This window comes from Scleropages formosus, chromosome 3 (genome assembly GCF_900964775.1).
Source record: "Scleropages formosus chromosome 3, fSclFor1.1, whole genome shotgun sequence".
Taxonomy (NCBI): Eukaryota; Metazoa; Chordata; class Actinopteri; order Osteoglossiformes; family Osteoglossidae; genus Scleropages; species Scleropages formosus.
The window spans coordinates 11,750,523-11,770,264 of NC_041808.1; the positions used below are offsets into that span (position 1 = coordinate 11,750,523).

Consider the following 19,742-nt stretch of genomic DNA (forward strand, 5'->3'; position numbering starts at 1 on the left):
CTGGACGGGGAACGGTGCTCTCCCTACACACCTCGAATGGACACAAGCAGTGTCGTCACGTTATTTACGCTTTTTTGCTTTGAGTATTTAAAAGCCATTGCGTGCTGACGCTGTTCCTTCGAACAGCAGGTTCTTCTGTGAACTTCTGAAAGCACTCTTTCACTGGCCTCCTCCTGTTCTTTTCCCTTACAGTAAGAACCCAACACACAAGGACATGAACGTAGCGCCTGGCACACCCAAGGTAAGCACCTCACCCGTAAGAATAAGCAACTAGCTGTGTGGACTGTTAGCCTTGTAACCTAGGAATTTTCTCTCGGGTATTCATTTCTGCTGAGCAAACAGCAAACGCAATAACATAATCAGCATTTGGTAAAATTACAGATGAACCCCAAGTAATTGACAGAAACCTGCAGACAAAATTGTGGGTATTAAGGGGATATGATATGAGCGGGAATCATTTTCAACAACCAACCGCCAACCAGCATCAACAACCACTTGTCCCGAGCGGGGTCGCGGTGATCCGGAGCCTAACCCGGCAACACAGGGTGCAAGACAAAAAAAGGGGAGGGGACACACCCAGGACGGGATGCCAGTCCATCGCAATGCACCCCAAGGAGGGCTTGAACCCCAGACCCGACACACAGGGGGCACCGACCAAACCCGCTGCGCCACCATGGCCACCTCATTTTAAACAGAAAAGAACATTTTTTTACGAAAATATCGCTGCAATGTTACAGGAAGATGTCATTGAGGCTCACAGCAGTGGCAGGTGGCTGTTTTGCCGTTAGCCGCTGATTCCAGTGAGAAGAACACAGAATGGCCATGGCTGGTCTCAGCAGTATGGGGGCTTCTGGGCAGCAAAACCCAAAAGTACAGAGGCTTTGCACCTTTGGCAAACCATCATGTTCATTGTGGGTTCCTGGGAATACATTCGGTCCTCTGCCTTTGAGCTCAGTTGGGAGTGTTCATAACTCAGTTTGTTCATAAATCAACAACTATGGCACACACACTTCAGAACCGCTTGTCCCATACGGGGTCGCGGAGCCTACCCGGTAACACAGAGCGCAGGGCCGGAGGGGGAGGGGACACACCCAGGACGGGACGCCAGGCCATCGCAAGGCACCTCCAGCGGGACTCGAACCCCAAACCCACTGGAGAGCAGGACTGCGGTCCAACCCACTGTGCCACCGCACCCCCTATGGCACACTCGATAAAAGCTTATAATACAGACATCCCTCGATTTTTTAATAGGTTAGTTCTGCAAAAAAAAAAAAAAATCCTCAGATAAAGCTATAACGAGCTGGCTGTAAGACTTTAATTTTAACATTTTTGTGAACTTTGGTCTAAATTAAATCTAAAAGAAACTGGAAACACTGAACAGAAAAAGGTTGTCTGCAATCTCCCATTCAGTTCCAGCTGTTCACTGATTAGTTCTATAGCCGTGTACAGCATTTATCTTTTTGTTACTGATCACCCAGATTCAAGAACACCACAGACAAGCTGCAAATACTATGGGAGGTAGTTGAATTAATCCAGTCCCACATTCCCACTCTGTTTCAGGAGTTTTCCTGCTAAATAATGGCTGGGTGCGGAAATGCAAAAAGTGTCCTTTGAGCAAAAAACAAATTTTTGAAAGCGGAGAACTGAAGAAAATTCAACTAAAAACAAATAAACTGAAAAATGTTTGTAACTTCAAAAATGAGCACCTCAAATGTTCCTAACATTAGAACACAGCATACTTGCTTTCCTTCATGAATCGGGTTACCAGGATGTCCGTGGCCCTGATGCCCACTGTGACTCGGTCCGTAAGCCCCTCAGCAACTGCTGGATGAGAGCCTCGGACCACCCGGCCAGGATAGCCAGGAGGCCAGGAGGAGACTTGGTGAAAGAGGATCCCGCAGATCGGTGTTGCTGGGATGTTATGTGCTCGCTGGAGGATAGCTCACCTCAAGAGGGCAGAGCTAATGTTTTCTCTGGGAATGGAGGGTGTTGGGGGTGTGTATTGGGGTGGGGGGTGCAGGGGGGCTGGACTCCTGTTGGCACCGGAGGGACGATTGATGGCCGCATCACCATTAACAGCCATACTGCCCGTGGCCACTCTCCTCTCGGAGGGCAAAGAAGCCATGAATTATTTTCTTAAAGATCCGTCTCCCCTGATTATTATTGCACCTTGTAAAGGCCATTTTTTATGAGCTAAACCACTCAAAAGTCACCCTTAAATATTACAATTACTGGCTCCACCATGTTGCATTTAACTGTTCAAAGGGGTCATGCATTTCAGGATGTTCTTCTCCAGGCAAGAGAAAGGATCAGCGGCTGCTCTTTCTGAAGACAGTCTCCCAAGTGTATGGTGTAGAGAGGAACTGGACAGAGGCAGAGTAGAGCAGCAGATGGATGTGAACCTGGCGGCTGGCGGCTGCTGGCAGCGCAGGTCTGAGAACGTGTGGAAAAACAGGAAGTGCTCAGGGAGCCGGCCGGAGCCAGGATGGGAGCGGGCCGGGTTGGCGGAGGCGTGAGTGAGCATACCCTTGGCTGGCGCTTCGTATTCCGCCCGAGCCTGCCAAAGTGGAGAAGCTGGGGAAGGCGGTAGTGGGAGCACACTCGCAGGTGAAACACTTGGGAAGGTTATTAACCCTGCCCGCTCTTTTTCGAGAACATCCTCCCTCCCTTCTTCCCATCGTCATGGTGATCCCATGCTCGTCTGTGTACTGCTTAACCTGGGGGGCGTGCGGGAAGCAGCTGTGCGTGCTAGGCCTTCATGAAAGGCATTTGTGTATCTGCAAGTTGACCTTCCCTACCTCTGGAATCCACAAGTGCTTCATATTTTAGTGTGATATGTGTTCGACTTTTAACGATATATGGAAGTTACACGCTTCATGTGCGACCTCTTTCAAAGAACAGTATCTTTGTCCAAGTTCATATTTACCTGCTTTCCTGAATACTTTGACCTATTTGTGCATTGTACTATTAACAGTACCCTGCTTTAGAAGTACCTGAATGTTGAGTTGGAGACACAAGAGTGATCAGTGTCACCAGGATGATACCTGTTCAGTTGTCTTCATGTACAAGTGACACATCTTCCACAGTGCAAACAATACAGCGCCTTTCCCTTCCTGCTACTCAAAGGTCAAAAGATGCGCACACACACACACACACACACACACACACACACACACACATATACACACATACACATACACACACACACACATACACACACTTCTTTTTTTGTTGGCTCCCAATTTAATGCAGTAAATGATTCCTATCTCCACAGTAGTGAAAACATTTAAAAAAGTATATAGCGCTGACAAAAAGTTTTTGCTTTTTTTAATTTTTCATAAAAAGCTGACACTTATAAAAAGGTCTTCCGTTTTGCAGGAATGTGCAACAACATCTATTTTTTGGGTTTTACTATCCTTGTGGGGACAGTTTTTTCAACACACGCACGCACACTCCAGTATTCTCAGAGTACCACAGCTCCAGCACCCACAGATAAATAAGCCCATGACCTTGCGATACAAAAGCATAAATAGCCATGTATAACGCTTAATTTACTGTCCCCACAAAAGGGCCCTACCATTTTTCATGTATTAATATTAGATTACGGTTGTTTGCCACTAAAACGTTCCACTCCCCTCTCCCTTTGATTAATCGAGCCGTATTGTAAATACAAATATTTTATACCAGAATCATAAAAAAGCTGTCCATAGATCAGGGCTTCTCATGGAGTAAGCGATATTTCTCCGCTCTGCCTCTGCCCACAATAAAAATCATTTGAGGAATTAAGTCATTGAAGTTTTCAGCCGGGCAGGCCTGTAATGTAATTTAGGGCAAATGGGCAGGTCCATGAATAACAATCGCTATGTTATCCTCGGCAACCCCCCACCCCCCGACTTACTCAGAGCCCTTGAAAGCGCAAGTCTCTAAACGGAAATTTATGTGCGGGGTATCCCAAATGCTCTACTGTCATGCTGTCGGCTCCTCGTGTGAGGTTAGACCAGGAAGTTTCTGCACAGAAACACGTCTGTGGAGTAACTGGTGTTGGCCCTCCCACCCATTGTTGAGGTTAAAACGAGAATGGAAAGTGGTGATATCCTGAAGGGAGATGCTGTGGAACCTCGACACGCCGGGTGCCAACGAGGCTCTACTGTTTGCTAGGAATGCCCCTGCGAGGAGTGTCGGTGTAAGGTGTTAGGCTTCAGGATCACCTGACTGCTACTCTTCTCCTCCTACCACCCCATCCCCACCTCCCACAGTCCCTCCTGCTGTCGGTGCACATCAAGCGTGAAGGAGAGTCGCCTGTGGTCTCACCGCTGTCATCTGAAGACCTCCACCACTCGGACAGATACCAGGTGAGCAGGACAGAGGGTAAGGGGTATCAGCATAGGTACCTCTGTACCTGTGCTTTGAGGTTGGTGCCTTCCTGTGGGAAGGTCCTAGGTTCAAATCCCTGCTCCTGTTGCTGAAGAAATGGGTCAGCTCAATGAAAAAATGAAATAAAAATGAATACAGTAGCACTGTAAAACACTGAGGAGAAAATTCTGGCTTAATGTTATCTCGACACATATACTTCAGAATAACAGATACACTAACGAATACATTATTCCTAATACATAGAAAAATTCTGCAGCAGATAAGGCTCACAACTGATCATACATATAAATTATATCACCTACTAGATTGGTGTGTGTTCTGTTTCTCCTTTGGGTGGAATCTGCTGTAGATCGTATCTTTAAATAGGCCTTTGGTTAATTCTGCTCTCTCGGTCATAGAGCTCCACTTTCACTACCTGTGGCAATGCATTTCCAGTTCACAAATGGAATCATCAAGCCTGCCCCGGGGCTAATTTGTAATGTTACGAAGCCCATGTTATCAGCGGCGCCGCTCGCTCACAGTGTCCTTGACTTGAGAGATTTTTATTATTTTTTTTCCCCATGACCCGCTACAGGTCCAGCTGCTCTGCTCAGGTTATCTCCAGCTCCGCCGAGATGGGATGTGTTTGGTTTCAAATTCAATCTGTAATGAACTGCTTATGTTATCAATGTAGACAGACAGACCAAAAACATCCTTCACTCCTTCCCATTTTACAGGAACCACCTTGTACCGGGCTAGTAGCGCCGGTCGTTTCAATTAGCAACGGGAAATGATACATTACTATGAGCTTTATTTGATCATATTTTCTCGAATAAAATTGACCCCCTCTTTCAGCGTGGAGCTAACAATATAAGCGACAGAGGTGAAGGCTATAGGAGAAAACATTATACAAGAAAAGGAGCGGGGACCGTTCTGCACAAGGTTTTTAACTTTACTTTAAAGTATTGTCAGCCCTTGTTCGACCAAGTGCCGCTGGAAATGACCGTCAAGCTTCCTGCAACGAGGCTATGGGCACTAATGACGTGTGACCGGCTCTACGGCACGCGGCCCTAGCGTCGTGTCAGCCGGCGGGCCTCCGTCGCTTTGAGCGGCCGGGCTGCAGTCAGCACTCGGCAGTAGTGGAGCATCGGGGAATGCTAATGGGGAGCTCCTTTTACCCTCGGCCACGGTGCACGGTGGCGAATAAGGAACGACGAGGTGGTGCTGGGCGGTGTTCGGTTCATGGCAGAGCGCAGGTACCGCCGGTAACGTCGTGTGGACTGCGCCGGAGTCGAGGCGGGAATTACAACTACTGCTTAATACTTCAAGTGCATTGGAGGCAAAAGAACAAAAAATGCAGCCTTCTTAAAACCCTGGTCAGTTTTATTTCACTTTTTCACATGTAGCCCCATAGGACTCCAGATTCCCACTTGACCTTTTCAATACACAGTAGTATCGTGTCTAGGAACACTTTTTTTTTTGTGATGGTTTCTAACATAACTGGACACTTCCACGTCAGCACTCAAGCTCCATATACTATTTTGTTACTCGAGTACTAAAGATTTTCTTTTTTTAAAAAAAAAAAAAAACAGACCTGCATTATAACCTTTACAATTATATTAGTTTCCTATGAGCACATATTCCGTTAACATATTTTCTAAAGATTTTACACTCTCAAAAAGCCCGGTCCACTTTTCCCAACTTCGGGGCACGCGCTGTACTGCCGCGCGCGCGAACACGCCCGGCGCGTTGCCGCCCCCTCGCGGAACTCCCGGGAAACAGCTCGCGCGGGCCTCCGCGCCCCGGCGCGAACTTTTCCGCTCGGCGGCCACGTGACCGGAAGAAACATGGCGGCGGCCGCGAACTGAGAGGAGATGCCGAGGAGCCTCGAGCCTTTCAATCTCTTCGCATCCTTTTCCAAAATAGCGCGTACACACAGCGACGCGAGCGGACTGCGAGGCGTAGGACGTTTGCAGGAGCGCTGCCGGAAGTGGGGCAGCCTGTCGCTATGGAGGAGGGCAGTGAGCCCAGCGGCAGGAGAGAAGTACGTGTGTGTTTGTTTACGCGTCGCCGGTGCAGCGCAATCCGGGACAATCCGCGTCTTCGCAGGGAAAATAACGCGGAGCGACCGAAGGAATGCGAGACTTGGTGATTAATCGTGTCGTTCATGTGCCTTTTCTTTCCCCCTCTTCCCTCAGACTTTTTTACGAGTGAGAGCGAACAGGCAAACTCGACTGAATGGTACGTACTTCTCCTACTTCTCAAAAAGTTACATAACGTCATCAGATACCTGTAACATGCGCCCATGCGATGCTTTTCGCACTCACCTTGTCCTCCTATTTATTTTGCGTTATCACGTGCTTACATTATACATTACATGATATATTACATTTATATTATGTGCACCGGTCATATATTTAGTCAAGGCTTCCTCCTTGTCTGCAGATACTAGCAGTGCATCATACTTTAAAATCATGTTCTCCTAATTCATTCAATAACATTGATCGCCTGTTTCCGGAAATAGCCTTTGCAATGCAGACCATAAATTGTGGAATATTGACATTCCAAAATGAATAGGTATTTTTGGTAAAAATTATTTAGTATTGAGTCTTTAGTTGGAAATTAACATGGGATTAAAATCACTCAACTTTCATTACACTTTCTTTCGACCCTCCCCCAACCTCCAAACACAGCCAACCCTCCTGTAGCCTTCTGCTTCCACAAACTGGACACATGCAGCTGTGAGTTTTGAGAATGAAACGTGCTCAGGGCACCGTGGTGGGTCAGACCATAACGACCAGATCTCTGAGGACATATTAGTCATTATTTAGAGCAACTAAGGGTCTTCCGATTGTGAGAACCAAACCTTTACCCGCTGCTGTGCGGTGCAACTGAGGATCTGATCAGTAGGGTGAGTATAGAACATGCCAACCCCTGCTGCTGGGCTTGGAGGGTTGTGCTCTTTTGGCGGTGCCCTCTTTGCTCAGAACAAAGCTTTCCATAGCCAGCACCCTCCTCATGCCCTGGCAACATCTTGCGCTTCGGCCACTCTGTCCATACACCCCCACCTGTCTCTCAGCCACCGTGAAGGTGCTCAGAGCCAGTTTTCTTCCACAGCCTGAGAAGGTAGAACGGTTTTATGAATAAGAATAGACATGATAGCCAGTTGCACTCATTTCACCTGCTGACCAGCTGATTATGTTGCACGGTGGAGCTGCGGCCGTGACAACATGGGCAGGATGAGTACAGGACGGCAGGTCTTTGAACAAAGATAGGTTTTTATTGTACTGAAGTGGTATCAGAAAATGGACATGGTCTCTACAGCTCTCGCAGAACGCCAAATAAAATCAAAGGGATGTGTCCAGGGAGCTGAGGGCTCCTGACTTTTTCCTCTCAGTCCCCTCTTTCTGTCACACAAGCTATGTGGCTTTTACAGGCTTAGTGTATTGAGCATTGTAAGTCACCTTGGAGAGCGGTGTCGGCCAAATACTAGTTAATAACAGGAAATTGTGAGGACATTCATGGGACAAGCATTATGGAGCTGTTCATCAACCTGCTCCCTGCCTTGTGCCGTGGTTCTACCTTCTGCCAGCGCACCGTTATTTCCAGAAGCACTCTCAGTAGTTTATTTGGCCCTCACTGTGTGTTGGGCGATGGAAGAATATCATACTGCCTGAAAAATTGTGTTGATTACCCCTAAAGATGGGTAGTCATGCTCAGCTAGTTCTCCTGATTTTCAGACTGTGTACCGGTGGACGTGCCGTTGCTGGAGGAGAAATGGATTTGTGCTTTATAGATGTGTCACAGATAATAGTCGGCGCGCAAAGAGGGAAGCGTGTGTGTTTTGCTGCTTTTTCGCTGGCCTAGCGCCTTCACAAGCACCGGATCCATTAACCCTTGACTTCTTGATATGTTAACAGTTGACCTCTACTGGTGCAGGCTCTACGCCAAGGAAAGTGTCAAAACTACCCCCCCTTCCCAACTGCACATCAGAGCTCCCCCTTGCTACTGCTGCCTTCACCACAGCAAGAGCGTAACAGGCATAGCTGCCCAAAGCTCCCCGTCCCTCACCCGCACTGGTATTGTACCCCAGGGAAATCCACAGGTCATATTTCAGGTCCTCGCATTACAGTGAATCTGCAGATATTAATTCAGAGAAGCTATTCAGACTGCTGTGCAGTCAAATGTAATTTCTCTTAGTGTTTCTTAAAAGCAGAAATTTGAAAAACCTTTAACATTGACCTTTGGCCCTCTTCAGAGTTCCCTTTTCTTCACATTAGGTGAAGTTCTGCGCTATAAATGCTGGTAATAGCGGTATAATAGCGAATGTATTCATTCATAAAATTTTAAACGAAGGATTTCCACACAGCCAAGAGGTGATGTTCAGTTTTACATGCATTAGTTGTTCAGTGAAATGCCAACCAAAAGACCCTTAGTTGTTCTTTCGAAAATGTATGTATGGGCATAACTTAGTGTCTCTGGTTTGTGGAATTTCTTTAAGTTGTGTTTTGAAAAGAGCTATTTAGGACCCGATAGTAGTCACACCACTGTTGAGGTTTATTACCCAGCATCAGAAATCATGGTGATTTAAAAAGGAGGGAGGGGAGGGGAAAAAAAATTTGCTGTGCCTAATTAATCTGCCTTTTCTTTTCCAATTTAATGGGGCCTTCCTCAATTGCCATCGCTATAGCTTAAGAGAGGTTATGAGCCACCGTCCTCCTCCCTGCAGAGTTCCAGCACATCCCTCCTGCTACTGTCTGCATCACCATGGCAGCCATCTAAAACTTAATGTCCCCATGCGCCATTTGCAGTTAAGGAAAAGGGACGGAGACTTACAGCCCGATAGGTTCCGTCCCGCTCCGTTAAATTCCTAATTATGTCCGCGCTGGGAGCTGTAAAAGAGACGGGAGGGATTTTTCCTGTGGTTTGGGAGAGGCTGTGATGCTGCTGCCACCGTCGTGCAAAGCTGAAAAGGTAGACTGGGTCTTCCAGCATGGAGTCCTTGCTATGGCTTCACTCCCTGTCCTTCTGCTGGGCCTGGAACACGTGACTTTTCTCACCTGGCAATATTGTAGCCAGTTGATCCCGAGTGTCAGTTATAAAAAAGGAGAGCCTGGCCCAAGAGCAGATTGTTCTTTCTTGTACTGCATCTCGTCATATTGGTGTGCATCTCTTATGCTGTTTTTGCTCTTAATCCAAGCAGTGTCATAACATGAGTTTTCTTGTGATTGATAATAGTTAATGAGTTCAGCCAATCTTAGTAGTGTCATCCCTGTGTCATGTAGAGCTTTTTGATTAGTTTTCTTCCTGTGTCCATCAAGAAAACTTCCAAGGTTGTGTTTTGGGTCAGCTAGAGTTAAGATTCATGTGTCTGTCACCTTTCCATAACATTGTTCTCAAACTTGACCCCGCAGTCCGGATGTGGTTTATCTTGGCTAACCCACCGATTTCCTCCTGTCTGCCCCGCAGCACGGATCGGGAAGATGAAACGTCGGAAGCCGGAGGATGGGCAGGTATGTCCACTGTGCAGCGCCCCGCTGGCAGGGACGGAGGAGGAGATGAGTAGGCATGTGGAACAATGTCTGTTCAAGGTAGCCTCAGACGGCCCGGGCCCCTCTGCTTCTTTTTCTGTCTCTCACACACTCTGACATTCACTTTCCTTGTCCGCTCCTTTCCCTCCGTCTGGAGCACCTGGCTGGAAAGCCTGGGTTTTCATTTTTGTTCTTTTCTGGACCCACCCAACTGTGGCATTGCCTATAGTGCTTATAGTGTCCTCTGAAGTGCAGAAGAAGGGGTTGGTCAGTGACCATGTGCAGTGTAGTTATAGAGCTGTGTTCAGTTCCCATGTTAAAGAATGGAAAGCAGCTCTTTCCAGTATTACAACATTCTTCCACCAAAGCAGTAGGTCTTATGCCATTTCTTGTTGACCTAGAATGTGCAGGAGTCAGTCTTCACGCATAACTGAAAGGGTGGTGCTGTTTGAACAGCTGTTACTATGGAGACCTAAGCAGTGAGTGGATTGATTATGTTGTCATCACTTGGTACAAGGTGCCTCTTTAGTGCTCCATTTGCTACCTCACGCACGCATATACCCATTCAGTGCCTTTAGTCTCTCAGTCCAGAAGAACACGCGTCTTAGCCATGCCCTCATTGTTCCCTGTACCCATTCTTAGACCAGTTCCACAATTTCTCTCTCGTATCCCTCTAAAACATTTCTAGTTTGCAGTCTGTTAATTTCAGTAATTTCATTTTGCAGGATAAAACTAAGAAACATGCTGCATATAAGTGTTTTGAGTTAATTTGTTGTTTGTGTTCCGTTGTAAATTGAGTGGAGTTGTATCAAGTTTGTGAAAATGTGGAGATTTTCAGGTTGTTGGCGTTGTCAGCCTGTGCGTTTCCCTTATACCCTGGCTTTTTCTGCAGCTCATCTCTTCATTAATTCAGCGTGATTTAGCTGTTTGACAGGACAGATCTAAAACTCATCTGTTCTGCTCCTGATGTGCAAGGTCTTTCAAAAATGTGAACATGCATTTGCGCCGTAATAAATCATAACATGATTTTTTAACTTTTTAAAAGAGTTTATGTGCTGGCATTAACCAACAGAAACCCTACAAATATATTTAATTAATTCCATCAGTGTTACAGGTGCCTAATTGTTTTTAAGAACGTTTACAAAACAGTCAAGCAAAAAATGCTATTCTACTGTACTCTTCCAGAGAAAGCCTTTCAACACACAGTTCTATCAAAGCATGGTTTAAATTCATTGTTAAGGGTATTTAATTAGTAGCTCAACTAGAAAAAGTCCAACACAGTGTGGGTGCCCCATTGAGGGTTGAAAAGCCCTGATGTGAAGTTTGTACATTGTGTAGCCGTCCTCTCTCCCTCCGCTAATGACTCCGTTAATCTCACAGAGAGAGGGTGCCTGTGGTCCTGAAGACGATGGGGCGGACCTGGATGGCGAGAATGGCACACGCTTCGAGGAGTATGAGTGGTGCGGCCAGAAGAGGGTGCGTGCCACCTCGCTGCTGGAGGGTGGCTTCCGAGGTACGCTCTCGTCCACAGGAGAGCCTGCGCACTTACTCATCCACTCTACTTCACTTCGTCCTTGTCTTAAAACGTATATTTGGTGCCTTCTGGTTGACCTCAACGTCTTTTCTTCTTAGAACCCACGTTTTGTGACAAACATTGGGTTCCCATTGTCATCATATAGCAGTAAGTGACTGATACAGAGAGTTATTTGAAACTGGTGTTTACATGAAAGTGTGGAAGTGCTTATTGGTGGCATGAAGTATAAACTTTACAGCTTTGTTCTTGGGGCAGCAGGTAACATAGTTCTTAAAGCCGCTGTCTCTGGACTTGCACGTCACAGGTTCGAATCCCAGTAAGGTTCTTGCGCTTAATTGATCCAGTAAAATTTACTCAGCTGTATAAATGGATGAGGCGTCGTTAGTAACATAATACTGTAAGTTGCTTTGGGAAAAAGCATCCACCAAAAGAATAACTATGTGTTCTATGATGTTGGGAGATGGGATCAGACTATTCGCTGACAGCCAGCCATAAGGTCCTCTGGTCTTTTTAGTTAGGTGTCTAATGGAGATACGGCTGCGCTTGCACACAGACCTTGGACTAATAGTGCTCTAGGGCTGCATTTCTTACACGGGCCTTTCATTACTAACCTAGGCACACATGTATAGGTGTATGGATACTTTCAAAAACACTGTGGTCAAAACCAATTGTATAGTTGTTGGAGCTGTCACCTTGTAATGTTTCAACCTGACTTTCCACTGTTGTATCCTTCATCAAGGTACTTAATAAATTGCTCCTGTAAATTTTACCCAGCTTTGTAAATGGGAGGAAAATTCTAAGCAGCTTAGGGCACAGCGTTGTTTTTAAAGAAATCATCAGTTAACTGAATCAATAATAATAATAATAATAAGTTGAATCAGCTCTACTGTGAATATACAGTTTCCTAGCTGAGATCTTACTAGGTTCATGTTTATTTTTTTTACATTCCGATTATCTCGGACCTTGAACTGTATCCTGCAACGTGATTAGTTAACCTTCCAAATGTGTGATGTAGTCCGAGATCAGGGCTAATCAGCATCTGAGAAGCTCTCATTGACCTATGGCACAGCTCTGAAAGTGAATTTCAAGCTCCAATTGGATATAGGCCTAGGAGTTCAAAGTGCCTTTTTCCCCCTTCCTGAAACAGCCCAAGGTGCGCTTACAAAGTATTGATTTTTCCTCACTGAAGTCCCCCAAGTTCAATTCTGCAAGAAACCGAATCACAAAGCCAAAATCTGTAGGCCTTTCTGGTGTTTCTGAAACTGGGCCAGACAGAAGGTGTCACAGATCAATTTTTCATCTAGATTGAACTGTAGGCTGAAACGATCCATCCATTCATCTAATGAGTAAAAGAAGCCTTCTTCTCAGATCCGATGGGAGCCTTTTGATAGGATACAGATAAAGCCGGACAGAGTGTGTGGCGCGACACCTACATGGGGGGGAGGACATGAAAGGGTCCAGGCCTACTGGAAAGGCACATTTACCTTGAAAGCGGTGAGTGACAGTGTATGCCCAAGTTCAAGCAGGCTGGGGAGACTTCGTCAGGGACGGGTGAGAGGTGCAGGTGGAGGCTTTTTACAGGATAAGGCCCCCCCCCCCCCCCCCCCCCCCCGCCCTCCGTCAGCTCTGCTGCTTCTTTTCCTTTGAGGGCGAGACAGAAAAGAAGACCAAAGAGACATTCTTTGCATCACCCCAGAAAAAACCTTGGAGAAGGAAGGAGCGGATCGAACAGGGTGTTCTGTAGCCTCAGATGCATTGCTCTCTCATGTCGTAATGGCTCCCGTGGGCTGTAGACCACCCACTGGAGGTGGGGTGGGGGGAGGTATGAGGAAGGGGCTCGCTCCACAGCTGAAGGCTTGTTCTTTTGTAAAATCACTTTAAAGATGGCGTCCCTGTTTTACCCTCTCCAGGCGTGTAAATGCCATCGTGATAGCGTCCACTCTGACCTCTGCAGATGGCAGGTGGCTGGATTAACGTGTTGGTGTGGCGCAATGCCGGGTGTTTCATGTCTGGCACCCCTTTCTCCTTTTTGTCCTTAACAGTACCCCAAGACATCATGGTTTTATGATGATTAAAGTGCACTATATTGATGTTCCCACATCTGTTTGTAACTTGTTTTACTTGTATGTATCGGAGCACTTGTGAGTGGTAACACCATTGTGTCTCATTTGCTGCTTGGTTGTCATGACAAAGGGCAGGGTGTAGCACAGTGGTTAAGGATACAGATTTGCAACCTGAACTTTTCCTGCTGAAGTGCCATGAGAAGCCAAGTTCTTGTGATTTGAGAAAGGTCTTTAACCCAAATTGTACATTTTTCAGTGTCCCTGTCTGCTTGTCCATTTCAGGGTCAAGGTGGTCCAGAACATATCCCACAGGCATAGGGCATGAGGCAGGGTACACTCTTCTTGACAGAGCGTCAATCCATCGCAGAGCACGCATACCCGGACACTCATTCACTCACACATGTACACACTAAGGGCAGTTCAGAATCACAAGTTGTATTAATGGGTAAAATTGTTTTCTGTTAAAGTGTAGGTGAAAAAATTGACACAACTGTGAGTGGCTTATATGTAATGTATATTTGTTGCACAGGTATCTGAAATGTGAGGTTATACTGCAGTCCTTCAGTCAGCATGTTTTATGTACGCTTGTATACAAGGCAGGTGGAAGGGGTTGGGGGGTGTAGTTGCTGGAGGAGTGTGAGCAGCCGCATGCATAATGTGACTGAAAGGCAGTTAAAGTGGCAGTGACCTTTTCAGGAGAGGTTAGATTGCCTGCCAGGGCTGGTTAGAAGGAGCGATGGCCGCTGATCCAGCGAGCACGCGCCGGGGGCCGACAGAGAGCCCCTTTCCGCTTGGGGGGTGAGGAAGGCGGAGGTGAAAGGGCACCCGGGCGGACACCCGGCCCGTTGTCTCCGTTTTCCTCATCAGCCTTCTGTCCGATGGGCACGCAGTTAATTCCCCCTGCCACTCTTGTAAATTAAATCATTTAATTACAGCTCAAAAGATCGCAGTCTGGTTTTCAATTAAGATCAGGAATTTTTTAACTTCTTTTTTTGAGTTGTTGGCAATCAACCAGTGGGTGTGTGTCGCTGCCGCCATAAAGTTGTTGTGGGTGGCCTTTTTTCCTCCTGATTTCAGTAAGTTGTGTGTTTTATTCTCAGACCTGGTTTTTGTAGCTATAGCACGCACTCCGGGATCAGACCCCCCCCACTAGGTGCTCGGGGGTGTGCTCTCTGTCTGTTTGCTGTCTGTTACCAGTCTCCATTTGGTCTAAGTTCACTGGTGGCTCCTAACTGGGCCTGACACACGCTGACTCCCTGTCTCCACACCGGATAATTGCGTCGCCGGCAGTGCAGTGAAGCGGCAGGTGATGTCCCATTGGCTGATTGACCGGCCGGCTGTCTTGCTGGCCCTTTACCTGACAGCCTCAGTCTAATCAATAGTTTACTGCTGTGGAGCGGGATTGCTGCCGTGTGCCCTCTCTGAGCCTCTCTGGAGCCAGTGCAGTTTCAGCCACATTTCTGTGATATGCACACACTCCTGCACGTGCGTGCATTCCGCCCACCAGATTTCTATTCTGTGTGTTGTGGCTGCGCTCACTGTTTCTGCCATGCCTGTGCTCTGCAGGCTTGGCTGTGCATTGCTGACCAGCCCCCGCGATCCATACCCTGATCAATTGATTAAATTAACAGCGATTTTCCTCTCAGTCGTTAGCGGTCAGGAGCCATACGGGTTTATTTGTCTATTCCTGCTCTTCTCATCCACGTTTCTACGTCTTTTCTTCAAATGAATGAGATTCAGGGCTTGTTAGCAGTTTATCGGCAGCGTGACCCACCCTGCTGGTGTGACTGATAGCCGCTCAGCCGATTTCCCCTCCTGCTCAGCCCCTTCTGGATGCTGCCTTTTGGCTCACAGAGCACTGGGAGGAATAGGCCTGTTTTTTTCGGCAAGCAGCCTGTTCTTGCATTTCAGCTCTGGCTGTATATTTTCTCCATTTAGGTGGTGGAAGATGATGACCTTCAGCAGTGAAATCCTGATTCATAAAATATTCCTTATGTTTCTTGTACTCACTGTTGTACAGATTAGTCATTTTGGGATCAAGCCTTTTTTCAATGAGAAGCTCTGCTATCAGTGTATCATTTTGTCACTGTCCATGCTCAGTTTTTAAGTGCTCAGCATGTCTTTGTTGAGAAGAGCATTTTATAAAAAAATTAGTTACTGTAACAGCACGGACATTGTACTTTTTTGGTGCGGTTTGTCTTGCATTGGCGCTAACTAAGGCTGCTTTGGGCTGCAGTACCAGAAGTTTTAATTAACCAAACAAAACGAAAGGCTCCAGCCACATGAGGCACGCCACACCTACTCTTGCCATGTTGCTCCCAGACTGGGCTGTTACTGGCAGATGGGACACAAACCCTTGCACAGGGGCTCCAGTCCCTGCAGCGCCTCCAGGGTTCGGTTTGCACATGCTTCTTGTAACCACGGGGACCAAATAAAACTTAAAAGGTCCCTTTTATTTGGTCGCTAAAAGCCATCGGCGCATTGTAAAAAGAGGGTTAGCGTTTGTGGTGCGTTTTATTCCCTCTCTGGCAGGCGGCTGGTGCTCCCACAACGCCGGGGCTTCTGTCAGCATGGAGAGTATGCTGAAGTGCCTCTGCATGTGACTTTTCACATATTCATGCTCAGAGGGTTCCCCACTGTCTTAGCTGCTACTCCTACCTTTTCGCTGCAGGAGCAACAGAGGCACACAGCTGAAATATATCATACGCCAATATCTCACATTGCCAATCTCATAGCACCTCTCTAGTTCCGTTTTTACATCACACGGGCCACCTCAACACGGCATCAGCGAGTGTTTGAGTTTGTGTTTGGCAGTTGACAGCATTGCCTCCACCATAAGGCAGCAGGAGAAAATAATTCCATGTCTCTAGTGTTTTTTGTGTGTGTGTGTGTGTGTTTGTATGTAATTGTATGTTTGCATGTGATCCTAGCTTCGGCTTTTCAACCTGGCAGCTTCACATCTCACTAGCTTGGCAATCTGAGATGAGCCGGCCCCACCCAAACAGCCTTGGGGGAAGATGGGGGACAGCGTCTTCACAGTGCCGGGGCCTCTAAGCAAACCTGAAAGGTGCACTCAGACCGGAGGGGAGTTTGTCTCCCGCCTCATCACCAGGTTTATAGAGGTGCCACTCAAGCTAGCCAGCCCACAATGACTTGTCATGGTGTCTGACGGGCGGCTGACGTGGCCTGTCAGCAGCCCCGGTGCTGCGACCTCTTCTCCTGCCTTCAGTCCAACTGGTTCCCCAGGGCTCCTGACAAGACAAACCCCCCATCAGACCGTCTCATTATCCCCTGGATTCACTGACTCAATTAGTGGCGTCTACCTCCCCTGATGTGTTAAATGCATTCTGCTGTTGATTGGCTGCTGTTCAGCAGCCAGGTGGGCGCTGCTGGTTGCTGCAGTGAAAAATGTGTCAGCGGTGCAATTCGTGCGGGAATTGCCATACTGGGTAATGTGGACATGAGGTGCCCCAGTCTATTCTTCAAGGGCCAAAGGATGAGCTCCTGTTTGCTCAGCCTTAGCTCTCAGTTGCTTTGTCAGAGTAATTATCTGGATAGTAAGTCACCTCACCTGTTGTTTCATGTGTCAGTCAGACCATAATTGTATCCTAAAATCTGTCAGACCCCTAGTCAAAATCATTTAAGTCAGGGGTTCTTAACCTTTTCTAGGCCATGGACCCTTTTAAGAATCTGATGAAAGCTAAGGATCCCTCGTACAGAAACAGAAAATATTGCACTCATTTTATTGCAGTAACAGTTGACTACCTTCGTATACAGTTATGTCATAGATAACAGCATAGGGACTGCTGGTAGCATGCTGGTTATTGTGTGCTTTTGGACACAAAATTTGCAGGTTCAAATCTCACCTCTGGCTGTAGTACCCTTGAGTAACGTCCTTGCCCTAAATTGCTCCAGTAAAATTAACCCAGCTGTATAACTGGGTGTATAGTTGTAAATACTTTAATGTTGTAAGTTGCATTGGAGAAGAGCATCAGTTAAATGAATAAATGTAGATAGCAACAGTGTGGTAGTGTTTTTTTTTTTTTTTTACTTTTTGTTTAAACCTATGCTTCATGGGCTCTCTGACCCCCATCCATAAACCACAGGTTAAAAACCCTTTGTTTAAGCATATGCCGAAGCCACATTCTTCTCTCTTATCCAGGAACAGGCTTTGCCACGTGCAGCACAAAGGACAGCCACGACAGTGATGCCGACTTGGACGTGGACGGCGATGACACACTGGAGTATGGGAAAGCACAGTATCCTTTGGTCAGTGTTGCTGTTTGAAGCGCCTTGGTCATTGTACATCTGTGTCCTGGGTTTGTATACAAATTTTAGCTATTTCGTGCTCTCCATGTCCATGAAATATTTGCTTAACATCCAAATTCCTAGTTCTGTTAAATTTTTTTTTTTTTTATTATTATTTTTTTTTTTAAATTTAAGATTGCTTTTTTAGTGTTGAAGGCTGCATTGGGTCACTGTCATGTTCTCTGCAATGTAAGTGTAAATGGAGTGGCAGTGGGCTTTTTATGCATTGACAGCTCAACACACCACCTCACACTGGCATCAGCTTGGAGGATAACACTTTAGCCTTCCACTGTGCGCTGCATTTCTTTAACAGTGGCGCTCCAGGTACACAGAGGCAGACATCATTCCATGCTCTGGGGAGGACCAGGGGGAGGCCAAGGAGCGAGAGGCCCTGCGGGGTGCTGTGTTGAAGTAAGCAACTAACGTTTCTCTCCCCCCGCCTCCATAGTCCCTCACAGGGATTCCCCGTGATCCTCTGTAGTTCACCCTCTTCTCCTGTTTCCCTCACAGTGGCGGGACGCCCTCTAACAGAATAACTCCAGAATTCTCTAAATGGGCCAGTGATGGTGAGTAGAGCATATTGTTGCCCGTCTTGATATTTTGGCAGGAATCATGATTAAACCTTTAAGGATTGCGGGACTGACTTCTATGCTGAAAGCAGCACTGTGATTGTAGCCAGGTCGATGGCAATCTGACACGTCCAATCTGGGCCCCATGGCATATAGTGTGTTTGAATGAAACACGGGACACTGACCACAATGCTCTCTCTGTAGAAATGCCCTCCACGAGTAACGGCGAGGGCAACAAGCAGGATGCTTGTGGAGCTTCAGCCGCTGCCCCTCGGACCTGTAAAAACAGCGACATCGAGAAGTAAGAGTGCTGTTCTGCCGTTAATAACACACATGCGTAACTATAGGAACAAATAACACACAGTCTCATGTGCACGCAGCTAGTAACAAGGCACTGAAATCTCTCACTTGAGGGAAATATGCCTTTGAATGCTGTCAAGAGCCCGGAAATTAGACAGCATTGAAACTTAAGTAAAGGAAAGGGGAAGAATCCTTGAACAATAATTCTTCCTGTGTTGCGCACATCTCCCGTCCAGTAGTTCAGAAGCTGTTGAATTTCACATTTGCCTTCATGTTTAAATATTTTTTTGGATCCATAAGAGCCGCACATTATTCTCTTTGTACTGATCCTGGGAGGTTTCACATATCCATGTTCTTTTTGGCCAGCTTGTCCCCCCCCCCCCCCCCCAGATTTTTGCTCTCTTGATAGAAATCTGATGTTACACTCATCATCATTGCAAGATTGTTGTAAAAGAGCTTGCTTTGTAAAGTCCCGTCCCTCTTCACCGTCACCACACGCGCACACACTGTGGCAGAAAAAGACCACCACCCCCACCCCACCACATGCACCCGTCAGCAGTAGATAGATTTGAATAACCTGTGGAAGTTAAAGGGCAGCAGTCTCATTCCCTCATCTCCTGTCCTCATCCATATTCTGCGACAAGGGCAGCCGGAAAACAATTTTCAGGGACACACAGAAAAGCAGTCCCTGGCCCCGTCTCTGCCCCCCCCCAGTCCACTGGACCGCTTGCTGAATGGGTAATTGGGGTCAGAGCACAGCAGCAGAGAGAGGAGGGGCTCTGGCACGGAGCAGCTGATTGGTTTGCTACTGCACGGCTGTCGTAGTTACCATTCCCTGGTCACACCTGGCCCCTATTACGGTTCCGTTTCCCCCTCCGACTTTTACCTGGCCAGGGATCAGTAAACACCACTGACGTGGCATGTCTCAGAACATCCGCAGGGCAATGGTCACCACACATGTTGAATGTACGTTCTTGGCTTTTTCTTACATGGTTCACAGTAAAGAATTGGCTGCTGTTTTGGTAGTAAAGAATTACCCTTCCTTTACTGCTTACAGCTTGAGCGTTGGGTATTTTTCTAAGTG

General features: G+C 47.0%; 1 protein-coding gene across 2 annotated transcripts in view; it reads left to right on the forward strand.

Annotated features, from left to right (window-relative positions):
- Positions 1-19,742, forward strand: part of rnf220a (ring finger protein 220a) — a 132,746-nt gene that overhangs the window by 98,411 nt on the left and 14,593 nt on the right. Inside the window, exons 4-12 of one of the 2 annotated variants that reach the window (XM_018753594.2) lie at positions 193-241; positions 4,257-4,352; positions 6,552-6,594; positions 9,823-9,866; positions 11,265-11,397; positions 17,644-17,740; positions 18,114-18,200; positions 18,300-18,355; positions 18,563-18,659. In XM_018753594.2, the coding sequence (XP_018609110.1) occupies positions 193-241; positions 4,257-4,352; positions 6,552-6,594; positions 9,823-9,866; positions 11,265-11,397; positions 17,644-17,740; positions 18,114-18,200; positions 18,300-18,355; positions 18,563-18,659 (702 nt within the window). Of the gene's footprint in view, positions 1-192; positions 242-4,256; positions 4,353-6,191; positions 6,398-6,551; positions 6,595-9,822; positions 9,945-11,264; positions 11,398-17,643; positions 17,741-18,113; positions 18,201-18,299; positions 18,356-18,562; positions 18,660-19,742 lie in introns of those variants that run through there. The other variant, XM_018753593.2, reaches the window with a different exon arrangement.